Source organism: Nomascus leucogenys, chromosome 12 (assembly GCF_006542625.1).
Source record: "Nomascus leucogenys isolate Asia chromosome 12, Asia_NLE_v1, whole genome shotgun sequence".
In the NCBI taxonomy this organism is placed as follows: domain Eukaryota; kingdom Metazoa; phylum Chordata; class Mammalia; order Primates; family Hylobatidae; genus Nomascus; species Nomascus leucogenys.
The window spans coordinates 43,481,977-43,506,364 of record NC_044392.1 but is presented as its reverse complement, the minus strand read 5'-3'; the positions used below and the strand labels follow the sequence as shown (position 1 = coordinate 43,506,364).

At 42.2% G+C, this 24,388-nt stretch overlaps 1 protein-coding gene across 1 annotated transcript; it reads right to left on the bottom strand.

Moving 5' to 3' along the window:
- Positions 1-2,128: 2,128 nt before the first annotated feature.
- CD5L (CD5 molecule like) lies at positions 2,129-17,356 on the bottom strand. Its single transcript, XM_003258645.4, has 7 exons — positions 17,204-17,356; positions 14,290-14,560; positions 10,297-10,323; positions 6,701-7,021; positions 5,274-5,615; positions 4,037-4,357; positions 2,129-2,811 (listed from the first exon to the last, which is right to left on the bottom strand). Exons 2-7 carry the CDS (start codon positions 14,315-14,317, stop codon positions 2,807-2,809), a joined length of 1,044 nt encoding a protein of 347 aa, XP_003258693.1. The 5' UTR covers positions 14,318-14,560; positions 17,204-17,356; the 3' UTR covers positions 2,129-2,806.
- Positions 17,357-24,388: the final 7,032 nt, after the last annotated feature.

Here is a 24,388-nt window from a genome sequence, read left to right as displayed (position 1 = left end):
GGGTTGTTAGAGGACAAGAGTAGCATGAGATGAGGTTGGAGGAGTAGGCAGGGACCAGATCATGCACAGGCATTTAAGTCAAAGTAAGGAGTTTACATTTAACTCATGTGCAATGAGAAGCTCTCAAAGGCCCTATAGCAGGGTTATAACCTGATTTAAATTACATTTTAAGAGAGAAATGAGACACTGAGAATAATTAAAAGTTCATCAGGTAACAAAGTTGAAGAGAGCTTTTCCAGCAGAAGAAACAGGAAGCACGAATAGCTGTCAGTTCTGATTTGCCTATCTTCTAGAGCCCACGTTCACTAGACCTTTAATTGTTCTGTGTTTTAATGTGGAGGCCGTGAGCTTTAAATGTCACCTTTGTAAAAGAATTATTGGGCATTTATATAACCAAGGCCACTCAAAAGTAGTATCTTGGAGTAACAGAAATAGAAATAGGCCTCTGCTTATAGGCCCTGGTCCTTATCTTTTGAGATCCATAAACATGATTTTATAAATGCAATGAGAGTCTATTCATTAGTAATAACTGGGTTTAGCTACTCAGCCTTACAAAAAATTAGTGAATTATCATTTTATGAATTTAAAATAAATATATTATCTGGGGTTCTTTTAGTTGGAAGTACAAAAACAAGCATAAGTCAATCAAAAACTTCAAAAAAATTATTATGTACAATACAGCAGTTTGTCACAGAACCCAAGGCCAGGAATGCCATTTGACCCCAGGAAGAGACAAGAATGAGAAACCAAAAATACTTTCTGGGGTTTCTGTGTGTCTCATCTATGTTCCCCTCTGAGCATCTGTTTCATTCTTACTCATATATCTCTGTGGAAGGGCTTCCTCTGGTTCTCTGATCCATGTGGTAAAGCATTTTCTTCCCTTCTCTGAAGCAAGATTTCTCTACCTATTTTCGCCTGCTAGTTTTTAAATATTTATTAAACAAATTGAGCTACAATGGAACTGCGGGTTAGGATGCAGAAACACACTCCAGTGTCATTAGCAGTCATGGGATCCCATAGCCAGTATTCAAGAGTCTAGCTCTTTCTGTAGGCAATCTGTCTCACATTTCATATCTGAATAATGCAGAGTAAACATGTCAAGGATGCCCTAAACCTAATGAATGGACAAGTTTGTCAGCAAATAGTATCAGTTCCATGCATTTCCTTAGGGACTCTTTTCAGAGGACCCCATTATTCCATCATTTCAGCTTTACAATGTCAGAAATTCATTCTCTCTTCAGTGTTTTTTCATCCTTCATTAAAACCTAGTGCTTTAAGAATGAATCCTCTAGGACAGGCAGTGACTTAGGGAAACACAGTTTTGCCTCTGGACTCCCAGCTGAGTGGTGGGCTCTCTCCCTCCCACTCTCCTCTTGTCCCACTGCACCCCTCCTCCCACTTTCTGTCTTTCTTTGATGGTTGAACTGTTTTGACAGAATTAATTGAGTAAGGAGCCAGAGACCATTGTGGTTCTGGGTTAGAAACATAAACACACTGGTTAGAAGAAAAGCAAAAAACTGTCAGATTAGAAAGGCATGGCATTAGAGTTGGCTTATTAGAAGTGTGTTAGCCTGAAGTGCAGGAGCAGCAGAACTGTCTTTGGGTACACAGGCTGGAGCAGAAATAGACTGGGAGACAGTTGCACACCCAGAGGACAGCTTTTTACACATATGGTTGTATTTGCTGGAAGGTTCTCTTCTACTTAACCTTGTTTAAGAGATTGCCGCAGAGAATCTGACACAGCTGCTTCTCTGTGGGCAAAAAGAGCATATCACACAGAGAGGCAATTGCTAAGACTGTGAAATCTGATTTATTAGATAAGTGTAAATGTGTAAATGTAGCCATATAATAAGTACTCAGCCTAGCCTCAGAGTCTAAAGTTGTCAATTTTTACAATCGAGTCTTGATTCTCTTATTTCTGTCTTGCCTCAAGCTTACAGGCCCCAAAGTCTCAGTTGATAAAGTGAAAATGATATTTTTCGCTTTTACTTGGCATAAGAAACAACTTTAGCCCTCCCTGACCTGTTTCTGCCTCTTTCTTGACCTTTTCCCAGTAACCAATATATTTTTTTTGAATAAAGTAAAATGTATTTTTGACATTCCTCTTGTTAAATGTCAACCATGTTGGCAGGTTGTATAGGGATGGACAACAAAGATTTTTATTGGGGCAATCAGAGGATGAAACATCAATTTTTAAGGGTCATGAAAAGGTCTAGGATTATAGGATGCTGCTCTTCTGAAAGAATTGTCTACCTACACTAAGAAATAACAGAATAGTGAGGTGCTGCTATTGTGGTCACCTGAAGCTTAAGGGAAAAAAAAAAAAAGTAATCCAATCAAAAGAATTCTAAACTTTCCCCCAAGTTGCAAGAAATTGTTTACCCACATTTTCTTTCAAATGTTCCTTTCATTGTTTCATTCCTTTAATGTTTGCAGACATAGATCTTGCCTTAGTAATGGTCTGCACATCTGATCAAAGTGACACGCCTGAGGATTCCAGGCAGCTTGAGAAGAGGCAGGAAAGGCCAGAACCAGTGTCAAAGGATCAGGGTTGAGCGCAGGATACGTGGAAGCTCATCTTCCCCAGCAAGAGGGAACTCAACATCTCACATCTACAGGCAGCAATGGGGGCTGCTTGTCCCTGAGAGTAAGGCATAAGCCCAGTGTTCAGACTCCTGAGGGAATGAGGGAGTAGTGGCTGAAGCTGAGCCCCAGAATGAGTATGAGGATAATCAGGGCTCAGGAGAACAAGCAGAGGGCAGGCAGGGCCAGTGGGGCCAGGTGAAGCATCAAGAACACCAGGATACTATCCTGTAAAGAGAAGAGGAAAATGCAGTAAGGATGGGTATAGTCCACAAAGGAATTATTCAGTTGAAACTCACATTAGCTAAGGGAGAAGACTGGGGCTCAACATAGGAAAAAGAGCTAAGCCATGTACAGATCCCACACTGATGTGAGCCAGGCCAGAACCTGGTGCAGTATCCCAGGGACTTACTCAACTAGCTCCATGTGAGTCACAAACAGTACTGACATCTATTAACATATCTTATCCTCACACAATCACAAAGTCTTTGAGGTAAACCGGACAAGTGTCTTTCTATTTTTACCCATGAAAACACTTAGGTTCTGAGGAGTTAAGTGACTAACATTACACAGCTTCAAAGTAGCAGCAGCCTGGCTCAGACCCTAGCCTCCTGCAGCTGAATTTATTCTTCTCTGGGCACTAACTGCTTCCCACATTCCTTGGTCAACTATCAGTTCTTATCTAGTTCCAGAGTTAGTGGTTTAACCAAGTAGCCCCACATTGATTACACAATGGGGCTTCAGATGGGTGGCTCTTTTGAGTCAGCCACCCAGCGGCTGCACTTGCATTTTCTAACCCAAATTGCGACAGGGCTTCTTCCTTCAATCCTCTGAAGAGGTCTACAGTTCAGGGCTGGTATTGTAGTCTCTCTGATAAGACTCTCTCATGGGCATTCTCAAAAAGCTCCCTACCGTAGTCCTACTCTCACAGACTAATTTAAAATTTAGGAGTGATGACAAATGGAATGAGGTAGAACCATCTTTCATAGTTTAACTTAAGTTTCAAGGTTAGGGTCATCTAAGAGAATAACCTTGGGTTGAGAGTAAAGATGGTTTATTATGGTTCTGCTATATGATTTGAAAGCAATTTTAATGATTTTGAAGAGTTGCTTATTTTCTCCGACTCTCACTTTATGTTTAACATGTTTAATATAAAAATGTTGATGAAATAATTTTCAGAACACCTCTTGTTTTTACATTCAATACCTGTATGTTCTCACGATCCATACCTATATAGTGTCAGCCCTACCTCTACCCACCAGCCCCAGGAATAAAGCCTACCACAGGGTCTGGACTTCCAGCCACATCCCTGGAAGTACAGAGCAGGTGATGGCTATGAGCAGCTTCATGGCGCTTGTGGAAATACCCTTTTCCCCAGAGTACACCCCCATCATTTCCTCTTCCTTTATCATCCTCCTTGCCAGCCCTTATGAACTCCATCTGTAGGACTTACCTGAGCAGATGACAGCCACATCTTCCTGGTGGGTGCAGTCGTGAAACCCCCAAAATCTGTGCTGGCACTGCTCCAGGGACTGCTCCTCCCCTGAGCAACGAACATTATCCAGCCAGATGCGGCCAACCCCAGGGCCATAGCTTTTCCGGTCTTTGAAGGAGGGAGAGAGAGACTTCCCACAGCCCAGTTGCTTGCATACCACCTGGTCCTCCTTTTCTCCCCAATTATCATCACAGACAGAGCCCCATACGCCCTTGTGCAGCACCTCCAGTCGCCCAGAGCAGAGCTTGTCTCCTCCTACTAGTCTCAAGTCAAAGGGATCTGCAGGATGGGGGAGGAAGTCAGGGGTTGGAGACAGGAAGGGAAAGGAGAAAAAATAAGATCATTTATTTTTAAAATTTTTTCATTTTGTATTTTTTGTATGTTTGTTTTGAGACATCATCTCACTCTGTTGCCCAGGCTGGAGTGTAGTGGTGTAATCACCACTCACTGCAGCCTCAACCTTGAGGGCCCTAGTGATCCTCCCACCTCAGCCTCCTGAGTAGCTGGGACTACAGGTGCATGCCACAAAGCTCAGCTTTATTTATTTATTTATTTATTTATTTATTTATTTATTTATTTTTTAGGATACAGGGTTCTCCATATGTTGCTCAGGCTATTCTCAAACTCTTGGGCTCAAGTGCTCCTCCCACCTTGGCTTCCCAAAGCGCTGGTGTTACAGGCATGAGCCACTGCACCTGGCCAAGAAGATCATCTACATCCTTACCAAGCCCCATCAGCACATTTGAAACTCTCCACATGTATTTCTGTGATTAGAGCTCTTTCTGTATCTCTCCATCAAGTTCTAACTGCTGTTGTCCAGGTCGATTTCCCTCACAAGGATCTTTTCACTTCCCCATCTATTTTATAAATCTAATATTTATAAATGACATTCTAAGAAGTTTTAAAAATTGAAGAACTTAACAGATATATAGAAAGATGTACCTTGTTCTTACAATATAGAATTCAAAATAATAAGAGTTCATTAATATAGTGCTTAATATTTAAAGCATTTTCAGATACAAAGTTGGGTATTATTATCTCCATTTCAAAAACAAAGGAATTAATTATCTGCCCAGTTAAATAAGTTTGCAATGGTCCTTTGGTGCGTTAGTAGCTCTTTGTAAATACTGTTTGAATGAGATTCCACATAATTAAATCCGTGAATAAACCTAGTCTCTGGACGCACAGGCATTACCTTCACATTCGACCCATGTGTCTTCATCATGGTTGCAAGTGTTCTTCCCCCAAGGCCCAGAAGGGCAATCCTGAAGGGTTGTTTCCCGTCCTGAGCATGACATCTGGCTCAGCCAGATGGGTTTTTGGCCATAGCCATGCTTGTTGCAGCGTTTTTGAGTCAGTACAGCCCTCCCACATCCCAGCTGCCGGCACACCACTTTTGCGGCCCGGAGGCTCCAGCCTGTCTGGCACACGATATACCACTGGTTCTGGTGCTTCACTTCCACGTGTCCCTTGCAATGCCCAGGGCCATCAGCCAGCCTGACGCCCTCTGGGACTGGGGAGAAAGAGCTCTCTGGGTCTGAGGGAAAGAAAGAGAGTATGTCTGTTCCCTGCCAGAACATGGTCTTCTCAGTAAAGGCGGCCCAATGGACACATCTCTCAGTTCTTGGTGTTCAGTACAAGGTATGATAAAGTGCTTAACACTGCCTTATAGATGCCTGCTGAAAGAATGAATGAGGGAATCAGTGAAGAAAATGTAATTTCCAAATTCAAAGCTGAATCATTATCATTTCTGTAGCATTTTAATTTTTCAAATTGTTTTCACGTTCAACTTGTCATTTGATCCTCACAAGAGATCTTGTATAGACTTTTAAAAATAAATACAATAACATACAAGATATATCCAACACCAAATGCTTTTTGGTTCATTGTTGGCATTATGAACTAAATATCTCAGATTAGTGCTCCCAACCCTCAATCTTTCTAAAAAATAGGACTAAGTCTTCAATGTCAAGGCAAAAGGTGACTGTTTCCCTAGAAACAAATTCTGTGGAGAGACAAAGAGGAGCCATGGACTAGCTCCTCAGTCACATCGCCATCTAATGAACAAAAGAGAAGAGACTACTCATACACAGAAAGCAAGTATATGGAGGGAAGTAAAGGAACACAGATCTGTTTGTCTATGTATCTTTCTATCATCTATCCACCTGTCTATTAGATTGTGTTAGTTTCCTATGAGTATCTCCTGTCTACCTGACTAGAAGATAAACTCCTGGAAAACTGAAACAATTTTTTAAAAAGCATACATTATACTTTGTGAGCTCATTTATTCCCCCATAACTCCATGCCCAGCTCCAGTTACAGTATACTCTATTCAACAAATGTTTAGTGGTATGCATGTTGGCATGTGTGTAAATAAGAGAAACAAGTTCTCATATAGATTGAAACTAAGATAAAAGCATTTGCTCAACCAAGTAGGAATTGTAGTTCTAGGTGAGGATATTGTTTATCTCCAGCACTGACAATTAGGAAAGTATGAGATGTGGGGGGTGAGGGGCCAATTAGCCATTATATGAAAGTCTATGGTGGGGAATGAAGACCAACAAGAGTGGCCATGAGGGGTATGGCAGCTGGCAAGTGGTCTGGGACCCCTGCCATACTCACTCTCACATGATGCCCCAGCATCTTCATCATGTGAACAATCATAAACTTCTTCTTGCTCACATTGAGCCAATGTATCTTCTGTTCCTGTGCAATTGACTGATTGGATGAGGACCTTTTGCTCTTTTTCTGCTGGTGGCTCATACAAAATACCACTGGGGGTTCCGTAGGCAGCTCCACAGCCCAGCTCCCAGCACACCACAGCCACGTCCTTAATGTCCCAGTCGTCATCACACACGGTGCCCCACTGGCCTTTCTGTTCCACCTCCACCCGCCCTTCACAGCGGTGGGGGCCCCCCACCAGCCGCACTCCAGATGGAGACTCTGCAAAGAGACAGGTTGTTAGCTAGAGGCCTGAGAGGAGCTCAGAGGGTCCTTAGGCATGTACTCAGTCAATTTGGGACTCTTCCACCATTCAAATGGTGTAGAGTGTTGGGGAACTAGAAATGAGGGATCAGAAGAAAGGGGAAGGAAGAGGAGCTTCAGAACTCCGTCTCTGAGTTCTGGTTCTGCTACAGCCTTAATGGTATCCTGCCAAGAAACTCTACTTCAAGATACCTGGACATGACTGCTGGCATTTTCAGATTGAAGATTAAGGAAAAGAGGTTGGTTGAAGATCCAGCAGAGTTTTAGATTCTCTGGTGGTCAGAATCAGAAGGCCCTAAGGAGATCATAAAGTCCACCCCATTGTTTCACAGATGAGGAAAATCATCCTCATGAAAATTGTGGTCCTATGGCTACATTGTCCAAAAGTGGAAGCCCCAGGCCAGAACAGAGGTATAAAGAGAGTATCTGTTGCGTTTTTCTTCTTCGTGACTCTGTCTCTCTCCGTGGCAGCCAGATTGAGGCAGAGTGTGTACAATTTGGGCTGAACAGCCTATCTCTCACTCTCAGTGGCCAATCCATGCCCATACTTGCTGCTTCCTATGAAATTATTCTTTGTTCGAGTGCCCACCTCAGGAGAAATACAGAGCACTGGGAAAGGGAAGAGTCAGAGTCTCAGAGCCCCAAGAGTCTGGTCTAATTCCAGGGACTAGAAGCATAAGAGAGGATCCATGGAGTCTCCAGATAAGTTGTGAGAAATCTAGGACTTGGTTCAGTTTCATGACTAGAACTCTGGAAGTACAAAAGCTAACAGAGGTGGGGTGCGATGGTTCATGCCTGTAATCCTAGCACTTTGGGAGGCTGAGGCAAATGGATTTCTTGAGGTCAGGAGTTTAAGACCAGCCTGGACAACATGGTGAAACCGTGTCTCCACTAAAAAACATAAATAAATGAATACAAATATTAGCCAGAAATCGCTTGAACTCAGGATTTGGAGGTTGTAGTGAGCCGAGATCATGCCACTGCACTCCAGCCTGGGCAACAGAGCGAGACTCCATCTCGAAAAAAGAGAAAAAAAGAAAAGACTAACAGAAATTTTCTTCCTTCCACCAAGACATGCAAGGAGAGTAGAGATGGCTGTGTAGGGAGACCAGGGAAGAGCCTATCAGACAGCAAACATTTGTTACGTGCGTACTACATTTCTGTTTTGTTTGTTTGTTTGTTAGTGATCTCAGAGAACAGTGATGAACAAGGGAGATAGCATTGCTGCCCTCAGGAAGCTTATATTAAGCTTGGCAATCCTACCAAGCCTCCTGCATCCTCAGAACAATAGAGCAGAGTCTGAATTTGCCATGCTTACATGGAGAGAGACAGTTAGCTGAGAGAGTTCTGGTGCACCAGGTGAGACCACGTTTGGACCGGAAGTCTATGGCCTATTGGAAGATGAACAGCTTAATAGGGGCCAACATGGGCCACATGGGATGACTCAGATTGCATGCATGGATGGAACATGACTGCTGAGGACCAGATTTCCCACAGACTGCCTTGTCACAACTGCACACAAAGTCCTCAGAGTTTAGAATCAGTCCAAGAGAAGTAGTTCAGTGAGAAAACTATAATCTGGCTAATTTTTCTTTTTCTTTTTCTTTTTCTTTTTCTTTTTCTTTTTTGAGATGGAGTCTCGCCCTGTCGCCCAGGCTGGAGTGCAGTGGTGCGATCTCGGCTCACTGCAAGCTCAGCCTCCTGAGTTCACACCATTCTCCTGCCTCAGCCTCCCAAGTAGCTGGGATTACAGGTGCCAGCCGCCACGCCTGGCTAATTTTTTTGTATTTTTAGTAGACACGGGGTTTCACTGTGTTAGCCAGGATGGTACCAATCTCCTGACCTCGTGATCCGCCCACCTGGGCCTCCCAAAGTGCTGGGATTACAGGTGTGAGCCACTGCGCCCAGCCTAATCTGGCTAATTTTAAACTGCATCAGGAAGCTTGTGTTTAGTTAATGCATTTGTTGTTTTGTTTCTTTCCTTTGCTTAAATTTTTTTCAGAAAAAAATATAAAAATGGAGGCTAGAGATAGCAATTAAAAGTTAACCATAAAAAATAAGGCTTTTATATAAACCATAAAAAACTAAGACAAGTTTTTCATTTTCACACAACTGAGTTTAAGGCTTATAGATCTGGGTTAAAATATAATTTAAGAGCAGTTATCCAGAAATGTTTTTATCTTCATGAGTAGCATGAACCATAAATAATTTGGGGGTCATTGTATCTGACATTAGAGTTTGGATTGGCATTATTGTGTACTCCAGGAAATACTAGCTATCAGGATTAACAGGATATTTTCTTTCCTTGCTGATTGCAAAATCCTCAATTTTTCATCGATTTTCATTTTCTATGGGGTAGAAGACTAAAATAGCCATGAGAAAGAAGAAATAAATAAAAAACAAAAAACAAAAAATAAGTAAACAAGAAATTCAGGGAAAGAAGAAACAAATAAAAAAACAATTTTTTTTTTAAAAAAACAAGAAATTCAGCTTGAGGAAACAGAAGGGCTGAGAAAAGAATAATCTGAATATCAAGATGAGAACCCAGGAAGGTTGCATCTATCAGGGTATAGGATTCTCCACACCAATAGCAATGTTTCTGGCTGCCCCTCTGTGGTAAAGTCTCTATGATCAAACAGAAGGGGAGACCGGAGGGCTAATATACAAGAAACTGATAATCCACAACCTATAGCCTCCTTCTTCTATAAACTCATTCTCTCTGTGCACCCTTTCCTTGGGTTTATAATTTGTGCATTACCCAAAGACTCCCCAAGCAGGAAATCCAGCCTATACTCTGCTGGTCAAGCTATGTGCTGCAAGCAACAATGCATTTCTAATTCAAACAAAGATACCATTATCTTGGCAGGGGGACCTGGATATGCTGGAAACCAACAGGAAGAAACTAAAAGGAAGCTCATTTTTCAGGTATGCCCATAAGGCAGAGAAGTGCATTCTAGACCTGAAATGAACCTAGCTCTTACTTGGATGCTGGACAAGTGGCCACAGAAACCAAGTGGGGAGAGGTGCCCCCTGCCAGGATAAACCACCCAAACCCTTCTAAATTCTGGAGGTGGAAATCTGCCCACACAAGACTGAGTGGGTGAGGTAGGAAGCCAGAAAGGAAGTCTGCTGGGCCTGTTTTGAACCAGTCTTTCTCTGTGGCTCAAGAAGCTTCAAAATTTCCCCTCTCCTGAGCTTGAGGCCTCCCTCTCAGAAACCCCCAAAAATCTTACCTAGGAATCCAGGTCTGGTGCAAATGGCTGGGGAAGAAAGAAGGAAATGAGTGAGGTCAATTTCCAAGGCTTTATTCAAAGAACATGACTCTAGAAGGCCTTCACAGAACTGTGTGAGACAAGAGTGGTAGATGCAGAGCCTCCAATGTTAGTCCTGTTGGGACCTTCTTCTTCTGGGATGACCATCCTCCAAGGACAGAGGGACACTGGCTAGGAATCACAGAGATCAATTCTACCACAGCTAACTGGTTCAGCCTGCTTTCTTCACATGTGATGGTGGATAGATTGGTTTTCTATTTCTATATCTATTTAGATTGATTGGTTATTACTGCCTGAAGTAAAAGTGTGGTGATACAGCCTCTTGGCTCAACAGGAAAGAGTGCTGGAGGCCACTGAGAAGATGCAATGGCCAGTGGAGGTAAAGATGCCATGGTGGGCAGTGCAGAAATTAGGGCAAAGGGGCAGGATATGCCTGTGTTCATTGGCACAGCATTTAGACCAGGTAAGCAAACTCTTACTGTAAAAGTCCAGACAGTAATATTTTCAGTTTTGTGGGCCATACAGTGTCTGTTGCAACCACTCAGCTCTGCCACTGTAGCCTGAGAACAGCCACATATATGTATGCAAATGAGGACGGCTCTGTTCCATTAAACCTTTATTTATTAGACACTGAAATTTAAATTTTTTGTCACTTTCGTGTGTCATAAAATAGTATTTTTCTTTTGTTTTTTTCCTACCATTTAAAAATATAAACCTCATTATCAGCTTGCAGGCTGTTTTAGCTGATTTAGATGAATAGCTCAGGAAGTAGCTCTCTATGTAGTTCCAAACCTCCAGATTCCAGTACCAGCCTATCTTTAAAACATGTGGATTTCTTCCTACAGGATCTCTGTATATTTGGACTCCTTTCTCCATAAGGTCCCTCGTAATGCTGTAGAGAGTCCTGGGCCCTGTAAACTCCAGGAGTCCCTGAGGCCTGTGCATTTTCAGCTGCAAAACACCCACCACCCCTATCTTATAGGATTTTTCAGAAGGAGCAAATATCTTTGGACCTCCAGCCTACAGTTTTTCAGGCAGATTCAAGTAGTTCAGTGGTTTATCCTGGAATATTTTCTTTTCTTGGTTTCCAAATAACTTTTCATTACTCTCATTCCTTTAATCTTCAGAATGTGGCCACTCTCAGGCTCAATGAGGCCTTTTCTGCAACTGTCCAAAACTCAAGGTTATATTATACATATGGGAATCATTGCATAACCCCCAACCCAACATGTGTACATGTGAAGGAAAGTGAGCATGGCAAGCCTGATATGCAGGTGCAAACGTGATATAGCCAGTAAGTGACTTGGAAGCTCTGCAGTAGGGTGGGTAACTGCAGAAAGCACAGGCCAGAAAGGTTTCATGAAGCAGGTGGAAGTGCAGATGAGCCTGGGAGACCCAGTAGTATATCCATGAGGGGCAAGACTAGCTGTTGAGTGATGTGGGGGATGCATGGATGTTTAAGATGTGGTCAGTACCTTACATTGGACACGAAAGTGTCCAGTTGAGAGGCTTGTGTGGGCTTTGGTGATGCACTAGATCATCAAGACATAAAAGTGGATGTGATTGATTAGCATAGGGATTTACCAGGCATTGTAAGATGCCTTATATTAGTTATCTTATAAAAAAATACTCTTGAGGGTGGAGCCAAGATGGCTGAATAGAAACAGCTCCAGTCTACAGCTCCCAGCATGAGCGACGCAGAAGACGGGTGATTTCTGCATTTCCATCTGAGGTTCTGGGTTCATCTCACTAGGGAGTGCCAGATGGTGGGTGCAGGACAGTGGGTGCAGCGCACAGTATGCGAGCTGAAGCAGGGTGAGGCATTGCCTCCCTTGGGAAGCACAAGGGGTCAAGGAGTTCCCTTTCCTAGTCAAAGAAAGGGGTGACAGATGACACCTGGAAAATCGGGTCACTCCCACCCTAATACTGCGCTTTTCCAACGGGCTTAAAAAACGGCATACTAGGAGATTATATCCCGCACCTGGCTCAGAGGGTCCTACGCATATCTACAACTATCTGATCTTTGACAAACCTGACAAAAACAAGCAATGGGGAAAGGATTCCCTATTTAATAAATGGCGCTGGGAAAACTGCCTAGCCATATGTAGAAAGCTGAAATGGGATCCCTTCCTTACACCTTATACAAAAATTAATTCAAGATGGATTAAAGACTTACATGTTAGACCTAAAACCATAAAAACCCTAGAAGAAAACCTAGGCAATACCATTCAGGACACAGGCATGGGCAAGGACTTCATGTCTAAAACACTAAAAGCAATGGCAACAAAAGCCAAAATTGACAAATGGGATCTAATTAAACTAAAGAGCTTCTGCACAGCAAAAGAAACCACCATCAGAGTGAACAGGCAACCTACAAAATGGGAGAAAGTTTTCACAACCTACTCATCTGACAAAGGGCTAATATCCAGAATCTACAATGAACTCAAACAAATTTGCAAGAAAAAAACAACCCCATCAAAAAGTGGGCGAAGGATATGAACAGACACTTCTCAGAAGAAGACATTTATGCATCTAAAAAACACATGAAAAAATGCTCATCATCACTGGCCATCAGAGAAATGCAAATCAAAACCACAATGAGATACCATCTCACACCAGTTAGAATGGTGATCATTAAAAAGTCAGGAAACAACAGGTGCTGGAGGGGATGTGGAGAAATAGGAACACTTTTACACTGTTGCTGGGACTGTAAACTAGTTCAATCATTGTGGAAGTCGGTGTGGCAATTCCTCAGGGATCTAGAACTATAAATACCATTTGACCCAGCCATCCCATTACTGGGTATATGCCCAAAGGATTATAAATCATGCTGCTATAAAGACACATGCACACATATGTTTATTGTGGCACTATTCACAATAGCAAAGACTTGGAACCAACCCAAATGTCCAACAATGATAGACTGGATTAAGAAAATGTGGCACATATACACCATGGAACACTATGCAGCCATAAAAAATGAAGAGTTCATGTCCTTTGTAGGGACATGGATGAAACTGGAAACCATCATTCTCAGCAAACTATCGCAAGGACAAAAAACCAAACAATGCATGTTCTCACTCATAGGTGGGAATTGAACAATGAGAATGCATGGACACAGGAAGGGGAACATCACACTTCGGGGACTGTTGTGGGGTGGGGGGAGGGGGAAGGGATAGCATTATGAGATATACCTAATGCTAGATGGCAAGTTGGTGGGTGCAGCACACCAACATGGCACATGTATACATATGTAACAAGCCTGCACGTTGTGCACATGTACCCTAAAACTTAAAGTATAATAATAATAAAATTTAAAAAAATACTCCTAAAAACTTCTGAGGAACATAATATTATCCGCACTTCATAGATGAGAGAGCAAGAGTTCAGAGAGGTATGGTAACCTACGAATTCACACCGCTAAGAAATCAAAATGGCAGGATTGAAATCCAGGTCTCCTTGGCTCCACAATCACCAGATTAACTAGACTAATCTCTAGATTACTCTAAGCAATGAGAAACTGAAGAAAATTAGAAAAACATTATATGAAACACTCTTCAGAGGAAACCAGACAATATGATCAATGAAAGGTGATTTTCTTGTAGTTCTACTTCCTTTCCTGGCTCTACTTGCTGCTACCCGGTGCCCATTCATTTGTCTTCTTACCAATAGTACATTTAGGAACACTTATGTAAAAAGAGAAATGGGATAAACTATCATGACTCTGTTATTACAAATATAAGAAAATAGAAAAAAATCTGTTAAAGTGACTTACAAATGTGTATGGATTAAGTGGCTTTTTAAGGATTAGAATACTTACCAAATGTAGAAAGGAGGAAGAAGCTCATCCTTGAAAAACATCTAAATCTATTCCAGGTTGGCAGGGAGAAAGTTCTCCTAATCAAATTTCCAGAAAACTCTGAAGCCTAAACCAACAGGTGCAGAGATACTCACCAAGGATCAAGGAGAATAGCAGAGCCATGACCAAGGCAGCTGAAGAGGATGAGCTGAAATTTAAGGCTAGAAGTAGGTCCCTAAGCAGCAATATTTAGTTTTAGCTGCAAGTATGTTAAGAGGAGGGACAAAGACAGGTCCTGAGTGCAGTCAAAGCATCATCAGATGATCAGAAACCAATAGACTCGGGGGGGCAGAGCTGACAGAGCTGGACTTGCTGAAATCAGCATGTTCCAGAGGAAAGGAGGTGGCCAGAACTGGCAGAAAAATGCTGAAAACAAAACAGAAACAGGCTATCATGACTTGGTTCTGCTGTAAGTCCAGCTCCATCTGTCTCTGCTACAGCCCCTTTGCTATGTAAACAGAGGAAACACCTCCCACAAGGAAAGGCAGGTGCCAAAAATATGGCCATCTCTCAGTAGAAGACAAGCCAGTACTTAATCTCCAAGGATGGTTTGCAAGGGAAGTAAGCCAATTTTGATTCCTTTTCCCCAGAGGGAAGTGCCTAGAAAATCTGGAAGCCAGAGGCCATAGGATAAATGCAGAGTTGCCCTTGGAGGCATATCCGATAAACCATAATCCAGGGTCATGGTGCCAATCTCCACATATAGGCCTGGCTTTATTGTCTTCAAACCTGCTTTCTCAGTGCTAAGCAGAGGGTCCAATATACAGATTTGTTTTTTTTTCTGTGCTTGTGCTGGTGTATGCCCATCTTTGGAAGCTGGATGGAAACAGATCCTTGAGGTGAGGGGCATCATAATAATTGAACTCAAGTTGTCTGTAGGTCTAAGACATGATGGACAGAGATGAAGCAGTAAGACCCTCTCAGGCCCCTCTGCTTTGCTGTATTCATGAGCTATTCTACTCCAGATTGATCAAGCAATCAACTTTGTATGCTGACATAATCCCTGCATTCCAAGCCGGGTAATTGTTGCTCTACAGTGATAATTTTTGCTTCTTTATAATATTCAGGTGACTGAGCAGAAAGCTTGGTTCATTGTAGGCATTCATTTTTAATCCCGCATTTCTTCATTTACTTAATATTGTATTCAATGAAAAGTTTTTAGCACTCATGAATGTCAGGCAATGTGATGGGTGGAGGCAGTACATGAAGGAACACGTGATAGTTTTGCACTGTAAAAGTATGCGGTCTAGTAATTGCAATAATGTGGAAACTGCTGTTAAGAGAGAAAAGTATAAGAAACTTTGGAGGCCAGGCAAGGTGGCTCATATCTGTAATCCCAGCACTTTGGGAGGCCGAAGTGGGAGGATTGCTTGAGCCCAGGAGTTTGAGGCTGCAGTGAGCTGTGATCAGGCCACTGCACCTCAGCCTGAGTGACAGAGTGAGATCCCATCTGTAAAATAAAAAAAAGAAATGAAACTTTGGAGGATATGGTTACTATGTTTGGAGCTAATCAGAGAAGACTTCACAGCAATGATGATACTTGAGCAGGGGTTCAGGATGAATTAAGTGGAGAATCAGAATAGGAAAAGATTTTGCTATGCATATGCAGACAAGTGAAACAGTATTACTTATTTAAGGCACCACAGGTAGTTTGGAATGACTGGATTACAGCCTGCTTAGTGATCAGGGGCCAGGGGTTATTGATGTTGAAAGGTAAAGATACTAGATGATATGCAAGTAGCAACAAGAGCCAGATAATGGAGGGTCTATCATGAATGGGTTTGTAAATGCTAACTATTCACATCCTTCCCTCTCTAGATTCTGAAGTGATACAGTAATAGGTACAGAATTCAGAAAAGGTTCAAAATATCATCTTTACTGTTGATGAAGCTACATTAGACTGCCACTGGGATCTAAGGCTCTATGCATTTACCTCCATTCTTCAGGAGCCAGATGTGCACAACTGAGTTTATCCTTGGAAAAGAAAAGACTTTGTGTGGCTTGAAGGCAGACAAACCCATTAGCAAACAGAGGCTTCATGATTCAGAAATATATTTTCCCCATTCCATGTGGAAAATTGAGTGAAAGAAGAAGAGAAAAGAAAAAGAAAACTTTCCCCCCAATATAGTATTTTATGAACAGGCGTGAGAACATGAAGAAAGGAAAAGGAAGCTTTTTAGCCAGGAAGGACACTATCTCACAGGACACAAGAAGCCACTGAAGAGTGTTACACATTTAAGGTGTGTATTTTGGCTGTAGCATTGAGGAGGAATTGGGATGGAGAAGACCAGTAATGGGTCATTAAGACCCATTAAGAGACCACTGCACCAGAGAGAGCAGAGGAGGACTTCAATAGGAGGTAGAAGAACTTACCTGAAACCTACTATGTTTGGAGGATAAAAGTTACTTAACGTGAGCAAGGAGGCTGTATTGGCTGGCAGCTTCTAAAAAGTGGTAAAGGTCTGAAATAATCACTAAAAGGAAAGCGAGTCTGAAAAAAGATAAGTAAACTATCTGTTTTCAGCACTGGGTAGAAAAACTTGCATTTGTAAGCAGCATCCACGTGCCCAGTTGTGGGATCTTCTCAGGCTGCAGACAGAAGGCTGGTGTGAGAGGCCCACAAAGCCAGAGTTCAAGCTGAGGGGCCCGCCCAACTGGTGTATGAGGCTTAGAGAAGATCAGGACATGGGCTGATGAAAAGTGAAAACAGAAATAAGTTCTGGGAAAGGGAACCTCAGTGAGGAGGTGCTGGGGAAAAGGAGAGTGTTAGAAAGTTCAAGGTATAGGAAGTTGTTCAGAGATTGGGAGAGAAGTGCTTGAGTCAGAGAAGCTGTTCTGGGCAATGACCAAGCACAAACCAGGGTATGAGAAGAGAGTGAAGGAAGAAGTTTCAGAAGCTGAGGGTTTAGGGAATTGAGAAGAGGTTATCAAGAAGAGGACTGCCAAGAAGAGGGAGGTGGAATGGGAGGCACAGGTTGGGGAAGCCCAAAGCTGTGCGGAAGTAGATACCTGCCTGGAGAACGTCAATACATGACACACAACAAAAGCTAGAAGACACTCTGAGGGCCCTCTCAGGAAGGGCAAGCTTCGTGTCCTGCTGGTTTGGAATCAAGCTGAAACCCCTTGGGTAAATAGTTGAGTATGTCAATTATGGCTCTGTGAGAGTAGAAAACCATCCAAATTGCTCCCCCTTATACATCTAGTGCTTAGCATGCAATAAATGATTGCTGACTCAACAAATGAATGTATGAATGATTGTATTGTGAGACAGAACATCACTGAGCCTTTAGACTCACCAGAAATGCCATCTCTTGGCTTTATTCCTTGTCCACATTGTGTTTTCTGGTGGCTGGGACTGACATTCTGAGACAGTTACAGAATGACTGGGCCTCTCCCAGGCCGATGTTTTATAAGCAATTGATCTAGAACACAGGGTTCTGATGGGTTTGGTTGCTCTTTCTTGTGTACATCTGCAAACACCTCTAAATAATCGCTTTGATTCCCTTCTGTTGCTCTCACTGTGTCCCTTCTCCCTCCCCAACGGTGACCAAGATGGAGGAGAAGCTCAACATTATGTCATATGGGAAATAGACTCAGGACTTGGGGTTCAGGGAACATAAGCACTGTCTTCAGGCATTTAAAATAAAATTGTTTTGTGGGATTTCTGAGGAGAAAACACCATGTACGTATGGAAACTACAGTTGACACAGGTGTGAACTTGGCAGGTCCATCCACTAATACGCAGATTATTTTTCAACCAAATACAGAGGGCACATTTTTCACATATGCAAGAACTGAGTATCCATGTATAATAAGGAACGACTGTATAAAAAAAAAATTTAAACCCATCATGAGAAAAAAAAAAGACAGAATAGGTTGCCCCAGAGACCATAAGCTCTCTATAACTGTAGATGTTGAGTCACATCTCCTGTTAATAGATCCATTACTTATGGTTGGTTATTATTAATACTTTTTTTATATCACCAATCTTAGGATTGTTTATGGCAAAGAAAAATCCAATCACTCACAGAAAAGAGGTCCTAAGGACTTAGGACTTAAAACTCCAGCACCAACCCTGTCAGCCTGGGCCCTTGTGGATGCTGCAGGGCAGACAGGACACCTGGGCTGTGGCCTCCCTCAGGGTCATGACAAAATTGCAATGGTTTTTAATTCTCCAGGTATCTGCAATGAGGGATCCAAGAGGACAGAGAACAGATGATGGCAGCCCAAAGACTGGAGTCCACAGGGAGGAAACTCAGCAAGCCTCCCTGTCTAGGGTGCCCGGGCTGAACCCAGACTGGCTGCCCACATCTTGCTAGCAGCAAAATCAGCCCTAGCTGTCCTTGTATCCCTGGTGTGCTCTGCCCTGGAACTTCTACCTTTGCTTTTCTGGACTTTCCTGGAACCATCTGTAAAAAGCAGCATTTTCAGGGACATGGATGAAGCTGGAGAACATCATTCTCAGCAAACTATCGCAAGGACAAAAAACCAAACACCGCATGTTCTCACTCACAGGTGGGAATTGAACAATGAGAACACATGGACACAGGAAGGGGAACATCACACACCAGGGCCTGTTGTGGGGTGGGGGAAAGGGGGAGGGATAACATTAGGAGATATACCTAATGTTAAATGACGAGTTAATGGGTGCAGCACACCAACATGGCACATGTATACATATGTAACTAACCTGAACGTTGTGCACATGTACCCTAAAACTTAAGGTATAATTTTTTCTTTTTTCCAAAAAAAAAAAACAGCATTACAGTGCAGAGGCTATGAGCATGGGTTCTGGATGCAGGCAGACTTGGCTTCCAATTCCCACTCAGTAACTTACTAGCTGTGGGACCCTGTACAAGATAGTTGGGTCTTTTCTTGGTAGCTTTGTTAACTAGATCTATGCTTTTTTTTTTTTTTTTTTTTTGGCTAGGATGATCAGTTTTCATTTCTTCCTTTTAAAAACTGAATGTTTAATTAATTTAATCTTGCTTAATCCACATTCATGTTCCTCTTTTAAATGGGAAATCATAAGTGACAGGAAAGCAAATAACTTACAGGGTCACACCTCAGAAGCACTCTGGAAGCACCCTGCAAAGAGGCTAGCTCACTTCCAAAGGCTAATTAGCTTTGCCCAGGCACCATTGTGCCCCAAAGTAGGGTCACTGGACACATATTCATGTTGAAAGCCCACATTCTCATAATGTCAGAATAAATAGTTCGGTACAGGACCTGTGAAGGAAGAGGAAAGAGGAGCTGTCCTATGAGCTGGCCGGGCATGGGAAGTATCATGAGGGTTACTAGACATCACTGCACTTTGCTGCCCCTGCATGGAAAACATTACACCAGCGCAAAATTTGAGCTTCATAAGGAGTCACATGAACAGTTTTCTCATGAGCACTCCCTACTTAGCCTTGAGAATATTGTACTGTGAAATTCCAATCCTTCCTTACCAAGGAGATGATGATTTTCCTTAACCTGTGTGATTGAGAGAACCATCTGTTCTACCCAGACCCCCTAAACCAATTTCTCTTCTTGAGGGTCTGCCAATCCTCTCTGTGTGTCCACATCATTTCTGTCACACATGATCTCGGGGACAGGGAGAGGGTGTGGTTTCCTATTTTCAGCTCCTCACTCCTCTTTTATTAACTGGTGTTCATCACCTATTCTTGAAAACAGGTTGGAAATGGAATAAAGAGATAATAATGTTACAGGAGATGGCTAAATTCATTTAGGAGGAGGGGGGAATGGAAGAGCAGACTGGGGCTATCCTCTGTCACCCCTTGTTTCAGTGCTTTCAAAGTTGGTAATACAATTTTTATTGAATAGTACTAATTTAACCACAAATATTTAGTGATTATCTCTTGTGAACCAAGCAATGTCCTAGGCTCGGAAAAGAGGAGGACAAGAATTAGAGTTGGTTTAAACATAGTCTATAACACACAAGCACCATATTAAAAGGCAGTACTTTTGAATGCTACAATATAAATGTAAGAAATTTGGGATGGGATGGGCGCGGTGGCTCACGCCTGTAATCCCAACACTTTGGGAGGCCGAGGTGGGCAGATCACAAGGTCAGGAGATCAAGACTATTCTAGCCAACATAGTGAAACCATGTCACTACTAAAAATACAAAAATTAGCTGGGTGTGGCGGCACGCGCCTCTAGTCCCAGCTACTCAGGAGGCAGAGGCAGGAGAATTGATTGAACCCAGGAGGCACAGGCTGCAGTGAACGGAGATGGTGCCACTGCACTCCAGCCTGGGCAACAGAGTGAGACTTCATCTCAAAAAAAAAAAAAAAAAGAAAAAAGAAACTTGGGATAATTATTTACTCATAGTCCCTATTGTATTCTTGCAACTATTAGTACAGTATCTATTCTTAATATTTGGTTAGTAAATATTCTAATCAATCCATACTTAATAATTAATTATAGACACTTCTCAAAAGAAGACATTTATGCAGCCAACAGACACATGAAAAAATGCTCATCATCACTGGCCATCGGAGAAATGCAAATCAAAACCACAGTGAGATACCATCTCACACCAGTTAGAATGGCGATCATTAAAAACTCAGGAAACAACAGGTGCTAGAGAGGATGTGGAGAAATAGGAACACTTTTACACTGTTGGTGGGACTGTAAACTAGTTCAACCATTGTGGAAGTCGGTGTGGCGATTCCTCAGGGTTCTAGAACAAGAAATACCATTTGACCCAGCCATCCCATTACTGGGTATATACCCAAAGTACTATAAATCATGCTGCTATAAAGACACATGCACATGTATGTTTATTGCAGCACTATTCACAATAGCAAAGACTTGGAACCAACCCAAACGTCTATCAATGATAGACTGGATTAAGAAAATGTGGCACATATACACCATGGAATACTAGGCAGCCATAAAAAATGAAGAGTTCATGTCCTTTGTAGGGACATGGATGAAGCTGGAAACCATCATTCTCAGCAAACTATCGCAAGGACAAAAAACCAAACGCCGCATGTTCTCACTCATAGGTGGGAATTGAACAATGAGAACACTTGGACACAGGAAGGGGAACACCACACACTGGGGCCTGTTGTGGGGTGGGGGGAAGGGGGAGGGACAGCATTAGGAGATATACCCAATGCTAAATGACGAGTTAATGGGTGCAGCACACCAACATGGCGCATGTATACATATGTAACAAACCTGCACCTTGTGCACATGTACCCTAGAACTTAAAGTATAATTTAAAAAATAATAATTATTAATTATAATATTAAAAATTAACTATTATAAATAATGGTCTCAATTCTGGAAGAAGCCCCAAGGCCTGGAAAAATAAGTGCTAGATCATTTGTTCAGGACATGTTCAAATTTTGTAAAACTGGTCGCTGCCGTCATTAGTCTGTCTTGCCCATCTGGGCTTTATTAGACAATGCCAAGAACTCATTCATTAATAAGAAATATGTAATAACAAGGAATTTTCTTAAATAAAGTTTTTAGTGCACTGTGTACTTTCTTCTACCTTCCCCTAAATGAACCGAGAGAGGGACTTGGAAAATCTGTAAGAAATTTCTGCTCAGGTTCACTGAAGTTTAGAGGGACCTGGTCTGGTAGCTGGCTCATATCTGTAAGCATCTGAAGGTGAGCAGCTGGCTGGAGCTGTGTCATGAATCTCCTGTGCACTCAAATTTATTTATTTATTTATTTGAAACTGTGTCTGTCTCTGTCACCCAGGTTGGAGTGCAGTGGTGCAATCACAGCTCACTGCAGGCTTGATCTCCCAGGCTCAAGTGAGTCTTCTACCTCAGCCTCCTGAGTAGCTGGGACCACAGGTGAATGCCACCGCAACTGGCTAATTTTTCTGTATTTTTATTTTTATTTTTTGTAGAGATGAAGTTTCGCCATGCTGCCCAGGCTGGTCAAATTTCACACAGGAAAGAAGCATGTTTTCTAGGATCTTATGTGGACCAGACTGGATCTTCTTGAAGGTGACGCTACACAGAGCATGGCTGGGATAGTGAGGAGACCCCTCAAGAGGAACTGTGTGAGGAAGGTCCAGCAGCAGTAGGGGCATTTTAAGTAGCTGGCCAGAGGCATCATAGCATCAGGGAACAGCAGGTGGATGAGTCTCTGAAGAAGCCACAGAAGGGTTGCTAGAGAGGCAGCAGGTGACAGGGCACTCACTAAGGGACACCAGCCCCACTATAGCTGCCTTCTTAAGAAATACTTTATCCTTCATTGTTAACCTTCTTGTCCTGCCCCTGCTCCTTCTTTAGGGACCCAAAATAGCAGCTAATGGGTTGGGAAGGAAGTGAAGCAAAAAGAGAGAGAAAACTAACAGGATCTCCTCTTTCTCTGCTGCAGGCTTCCAAGCAGAAGTCACTCAGCCCTGTGCTGAGAGAGAAGCAAAAAAGAGGCTGTCATATGAGGAAGTCACCCTATAAAAAGAACCAGATTTGTTTTTTGCTTGCTTGCTTTCTCTTTCTCTTCCTGCCTGCCTCCTTCTCTCTCTCTCTTTCTGTATCTCTTTCTTCCTTTCATTCCTATCTGAAGAGGAACTACTTAATTAATACCTGAAAGTGATTGGAAATCTTACCAAGTTTGCTTGAGATTTCCTCTGGTAGTGGAAAATTTAAAAAGACTCAACAAAGTAAGTTAACAGGTAAGTTATTGGCTGATAATGAAATTACTTTGTGTTTGCACCCTACCAAATAATGTAATAGACTGAACTTTGCCTGTTTAATCAGTAATGCTCTGTGGAGAGGAAGCTTCTTTCAGGAATGAGAAAAAGAGATGAGTGCTCCATCAAGCTGGGCTGCATGGGAACAGCCACCATCCAGGTTACAGAGGAGCAAAGGACATGGTGTGATAATGTGACTCCTGTTCAAGATAAAAACTCTAGGCTAATAAACATTTGTTTTGTAAACGTCTATGGTCTGATATGGGATATAATACAGAGATAGTCTTAAGGTCAGACATATGTGAAAGAGAGAGTAAAAACTTACATACTGCAGTGAAGATGTGCAAAAAAATTAAATTTTCATTTTCTTTTTTTTTTTTTTTTTTTATTATACTTTAGGGTTTTAGGGTACATGTGCACAATGTGCAGGTTTGTTACATATGTATCCATGTGCCATGTTGATTTCCTGCACCCATTAACTCGTCATTTAGCATTAGGTGTATCTCCTAATGCTGTCCCTCCCCCATCCCCCCACCCCACAACAGTCCCCGGAGTGTGATGTTCACCTTCCTGTGTCCATGAGTTCTCATTGTTCAATTCCCACCTATGAGTGAGAACATGCGGTGTTTGGTTTTTTGTCCTTGCGATAGTTTACTGAGAATGATGTTTTCCAGTTTCATCCATGTCCCTACAAAGGACACGAACTCATCATTTTTTATGGCTGCATAGTATTCCATGGTGTATATGTGCCACATTTTCTTAATCCAGTCTATCGTTGTTGGACATTTGGGTTGGTTCCAACTCTTTGCTATTGTGAATAGTGCCGCAATAAACATACGTGTGCATGTGTCTTTATAGCAGCATGATTTATAGTCCTTTGGGTATATACCCAGTAATGGGATGGCTGGGTCAAATGGTATTTCTAGTTCGAGATCCCTGAGGAATCGCCACACTGACTTCCACAATGGTTGAACTAGTTTACAGTCCCACCAACAGTGTAAAAGTGTTCCTATTTCTCCACATCCTCTCCAGCACCTGTTGTTTCCTGATTTTTTAATGATGGCCATTCTAACTGGTGTGAGATGGTATCTCACTGTGGTTTTGATTTGCATTTCTCTGATGGCCAGTGATGATGAGCATTTCTTCATGTGTTTTCTGGCTGCATAAATGTCTTCTTTTGAGAAGTGTCTGTTCATGTCCTCTGCCCACTTTTTGATGGGGTTGTTTGTTTTTTTCTTGTAAATTTGTTTGAGTTCATTATAGATTCTGGATATTAGCCCTTTGTCAGATGAGTAGGTTGCAAAAATTTTCTCCCATTCTGTAGGTTGCCTGTTAATTCTGATGATAGTTTCTTTTGCTGTGCAGAAGCTCTTTAGTTTAATGAGATCCCATTTGTCGATTTTGGCTTTTGTTGCCATTGCTTTTGGTGTTTTAGACATGAAGTCCTTGCCCATGCCTATGTCCTGAATGGTATTGCCTAGGTTTTCTTGTAGGATTTTAATGGTTTTAGGTCTAACATATAAGTC